General features: G+C 39.3%; 1 protein-coding gene across 1 annotated transcript; it reads right to left on the bottom strand.

The window, feature by feature from the left end:
- Positions 1-369: 369 nt before the first annotated feature.
- LOC140611424 (olfactory receptor-like protein OLF4) lies at positions 370-1,299 on the bottom strand. Its single transcript, XM_072788187.1, has one exon. It carries the CDS (start codon positions 1,297-1,299, stop codon positions 370-372), a length of 930 nt encoding a protein of 309 aa, XP_072644288.1.
- Between the last annotated feature and the right edge of the window lie 2,792 nt (positions 1,300-4,091).

Raw genomic sequence — 4,091 nt, 5'->3', positions numbered from 1 at the left:
AAATATTTGATAATGCAGTTGAAATTTAGAAAAATTGAAACTCCAGGAAAATAGAGGGATTAAGTTCTTCTTTCATGATTTGATAAAGAATCACAATTTCTGGCTATCAGGCATTAAGCCTGCAATCACAGATACTAGTTGAAAAATAGCCTTTTGGGATCCCTGGGTGGCGCAGCTGTTTGGCGCCTGCCTTTGGCCCAGGGCGTGATCCTGGAGACCCAGGATCGAATCCCACGTCGGGCTCCCGGTGCATGGAGCCTGCTTCTCCGTCTGCCTGTGTCTCTGCCTCTCTCTCTCTCTGTGTGTGTGTGTGTGTGACTATCATAAATAAATAAAAATTTAAAAAAAAAAGAAAGAAAAATAGCCTTTTTATGTCTTCCCTCTGAAAAACACACTTAGTGCCTCCTTTATATCTTTGTTCCTCAGGCTGTAAATAAAGGGATTCAGCATGGGTGTGACCACCGTGTACATCACTGAGGCTACTGCACTTGAGTGGGAGCTCTGGGTAGCTGCAGAGCTAAGGTACACACCTAGGCTCGTACAATAAAATAAAGAGACAACTGAAAGATGTGATGCACAGGTGGAAAATGCTTTATGCTTGCCCTGAGCTGATGAGATTCTACGTATAGAGGAAACTATCTTACAATAAGAGTAGAGGACCCCAGCCATGGGGATACCAGCCAGCAGCATAGCTGCAAAGTACAACACCATGTTATTAAGAAAGGTGTCAGAACAGGCAAGCTGGATCATCTGATTGAGTTCACAGAAAAAGTGGGGGATTTCCACCTCTGTATGGAAGGACAACCGCAACACCATTAATGTTTGTAACAAAGAATGCAGGGCACTCATGATCCAGGACACCAGAACCAGCAGTCCACAGAGCTGGGGGTTCATGGTGACCATGTAGTGCAGGGGGTGACAGATGGCCACAAATCGGTCATAGGCCATAACACTCAGAAGAAAGTTGTCCAAACCAGCAAAAAGTAAGAAAAAGTACATCTGCATGATGCAGCTTTCATAAATTATGACTTTTCTCTGTGTTTGTATATTTACCAGCATCCTGGGGACTGTAGTGGAGGTGAAACAGATGTCTACAAAGGACAGGTTGGCAAGGAAGAAGTACATGGGGGTGTGGAGGTGGGTGTCATAGCTGACAGCCAGAATGATGAGCAGGTTCCCAAGTATGGTGACCAAGTACATGAACAGGAACAGTCCAAAGAGGAAGGGCTGCAATTCTGGTTCCTCTGAAAATCCCAGAAGAAGAAATTCTGAAATTTGTGTATCATTCTCTAGTTCCATGTAGTGGACAGGACTACCAAAATAAGAAAAACAACATGACACAATCATTCATTACTAATTGAGAGATACATTATTGTTTATATTCTGCATCAAGAAATTAATCTTTATATTTGTGTATAGAACTTGATAAAACATTGGGATCCCTGGGTGGTGCAGCGGTTTGGCGCCTGCCTTTGGCCCAGGGCGCGATCCTGGAGACCCGGGATCGAATCCCACGTCGGGCTCCCGGTGCATGGAGCCTGCTTCTCCCTCTGCCTGTGTCTCTGCCTCTCTCTCTCTCTCTCTCTCTCTCTCTCTCTATGTGACTATCATAAATAAATAAAATTTAAAAAAAAGAACTTGATAAAACACTAAGAACTAGGAATAGAAGGAAACTATCTCAACATAAAGCTGTTCATGAAAAGCTCATAGCAAGCATGATACTCAATGAGCATTTTTCCCCTATGATTAGGAACACCGCATCTGATTTCACAAACTTCTACTCAACATAACACTGGTGGTTCTAGCCAGGCAATTAAAGAAAGAAAATGAAATAAAAGTCAACCAAACTCGAAAGGAAGAAATCAACTATGCATGCAGTGTGATCTTATGTGTATAAAATCCTAAAAATCCCACAAAACACTGACAGAACTAATAAATCAATTCAGCCAAGTAACTGCATATAGAGCCAACCCTCAAACAACCAGTTGCATTTCTACATACAAAGAATGAACAATCTGAGAAGGAAATAAAATAATTCCATTTATGTGACTTCCAAAAAATAAGACTATCACCTCACACTAATTAGAATGGTTAGTATAAAATCAAAACCACAATGAGATACCACCTCACACCAGTGAGAATGGGGAAAATTAACAAGACAGGAAACCACAAATGTTGGAGAGGATGTGGAGAAAGGGGAACCCTCCTACACTGTTGGTGGGAATGTGAACTGGTGCAGCCACTCTGGAAAACTGTGTGGAGGTTCCTCAAAGAGTTAAAAATAGACCTGCCCTACGACCCAGTAATTGCACTGCTGGGGATTTACCCCAAAGATACAGATGCAATGAAACGCCGGGACACCTGCATCCCGATGTGTATAGCAGCAATGTCCACAATAGCCAAACTGTGGAAGGAGCCACGGTGTCGTCCATTGAAAGATGAATGGATAAGGAAGATGTGGTTTATGTATACAATGGAATATTACTCAGCCATTAGAAACGACAAATCCCCACCATTTGCTTTAACGTGGATGGAACTGGAGGGTATTATGCTGAGTGAAATAAGTCAATCGGACAAGGACAAACATTATATGGTCTCATTCATTTGGGGAATATAAATAATAGTGAAAGGGAATAAAGGGGAAAGGAGAAAAAATGAGTGGGAAATATCAGAAAGGGATACAGAACATGAGAGACTCCTAACTCTGGGAAACGAACTAGGGGTGGTGGAAGGGGAGGTGGGTGGGGGTTGGGGGTGACTGGGTGGCGGGCACTGAGGTGGGCACTTGATGGGATGAGCACTGGGTATTACTCTGTATGTTGACAAATTGAACACCAATAAAAAATAAATTTATTTTATAAATAAATAAATAAATAAAAAGAATGGTTAGTATAAAGACAAGAAATGAATGACAAGTGTTGGTGAGAATGTGGAAAAGAGAGTACTCTTGTGCACTGTTGGTGGGAATGCAAACTGGTGCAGCTACTGTGGAGACTGTATGGAGGTTCCTCAAAAAATTAAAAATAGAAATAGCACATGATCAATTAATTCCACTACTGGTATTTAACCAAAGAAGACAAAAACACTAACTGGAAATATATAGGCACCCCACGTTTTGCAGCATTGTTTACAATAGCCAAGACATAGAGGCAGTTGTCTCATTGAAAACACAGAACAAATGAACAAGCAAACAAACAGACAGAAAAGACTGGTTGTTGCCAGAGGGTAGGAGGAGAGGGAATAGATACAGGATAGAAACAGGTACAAATAACATTTGCAACAACATGGATGAATCTAGAGAATATAATGCTAAGTGAAATCAAAGAAAGATAAATATCATATGATTTTACTCATATATGGAATTTAAGAAACAAATGAACAAAGAAAAAAGAGAAAAAGGAAAAAACATAACTTCAATATAGAGAACAAACCACTGGTTGTAAGAGGGGAGGTAGATGAAGAGATGGGTGATTGAGGTGAAGGGGATGAAAAGTACACTTATCATGATGAGCACTGAGTAATGTATACAATTGTTGAATCACTATATTGTACCCCTGAAACTAATAGAACACTGCATTTCAATTACACAGTAATTAAAAATAAATTTTAAAGTATACAAAACATCTGCCAAAAGTCCTTCAATTACAAAAAAAATTCACAAAAATAAAAAAATAAAATCTACAGGCAAAACCATTAATTAAGAAACTGAGAAGGAAGAAGTTACACATTAAATAATAGAATTTAAAACATTCCTTTTGGTCATTGTCTCCATAGAATTCGATAAAGAAACAAGAATCTATAAAAATCATTTGAAATGCTGACACCTGTAGAAAACAAGAACAGAATATATGAGCATATAGTAATGGGCAAATCATAATGGTGACCACATAATGAATTTTGCTCAAATCATTAATTGTTTATGAAAACAACAAGAACTCCCTTCTACACCTATCAGTCTATCAAAAAACTTCAAGAATTGTCTCTCAAGGCTATTATGCTGAGTGAAATAAGTCAATCGGAGAAGGACAAACATTATATGGTCTCATTCATTTGGGGAATATAAAAAAATAGTGAAAGAGAATAAAGGGGAA

The sequence above is a fragment of the Canis lupus genome, chromosome 19 (assembly GCF_048164855.1).
Source record: "Canis lupus baileyi chromosome 19, mCanLup2.hap1, whole genome shotgun sequence".
Lineage (NCBI taxonomy): Eukaryota > Metazoa > Chordata > Mammalia > Carnivora > Canidae > Canis > Canis lupus.
This window is presented reverse-complemented; position numbering and strand designations above follow the sequence as displayed.

Excerpts from the sequence above, each read along its gene's own strand:
- LOC140611424 (XM_072788187.1), bottom strand. The coding sequence starts at position 1,299 with ATGGAACTAGAGAATGATACACAAATTTCAGAATTTCTTCTTCTGGGA.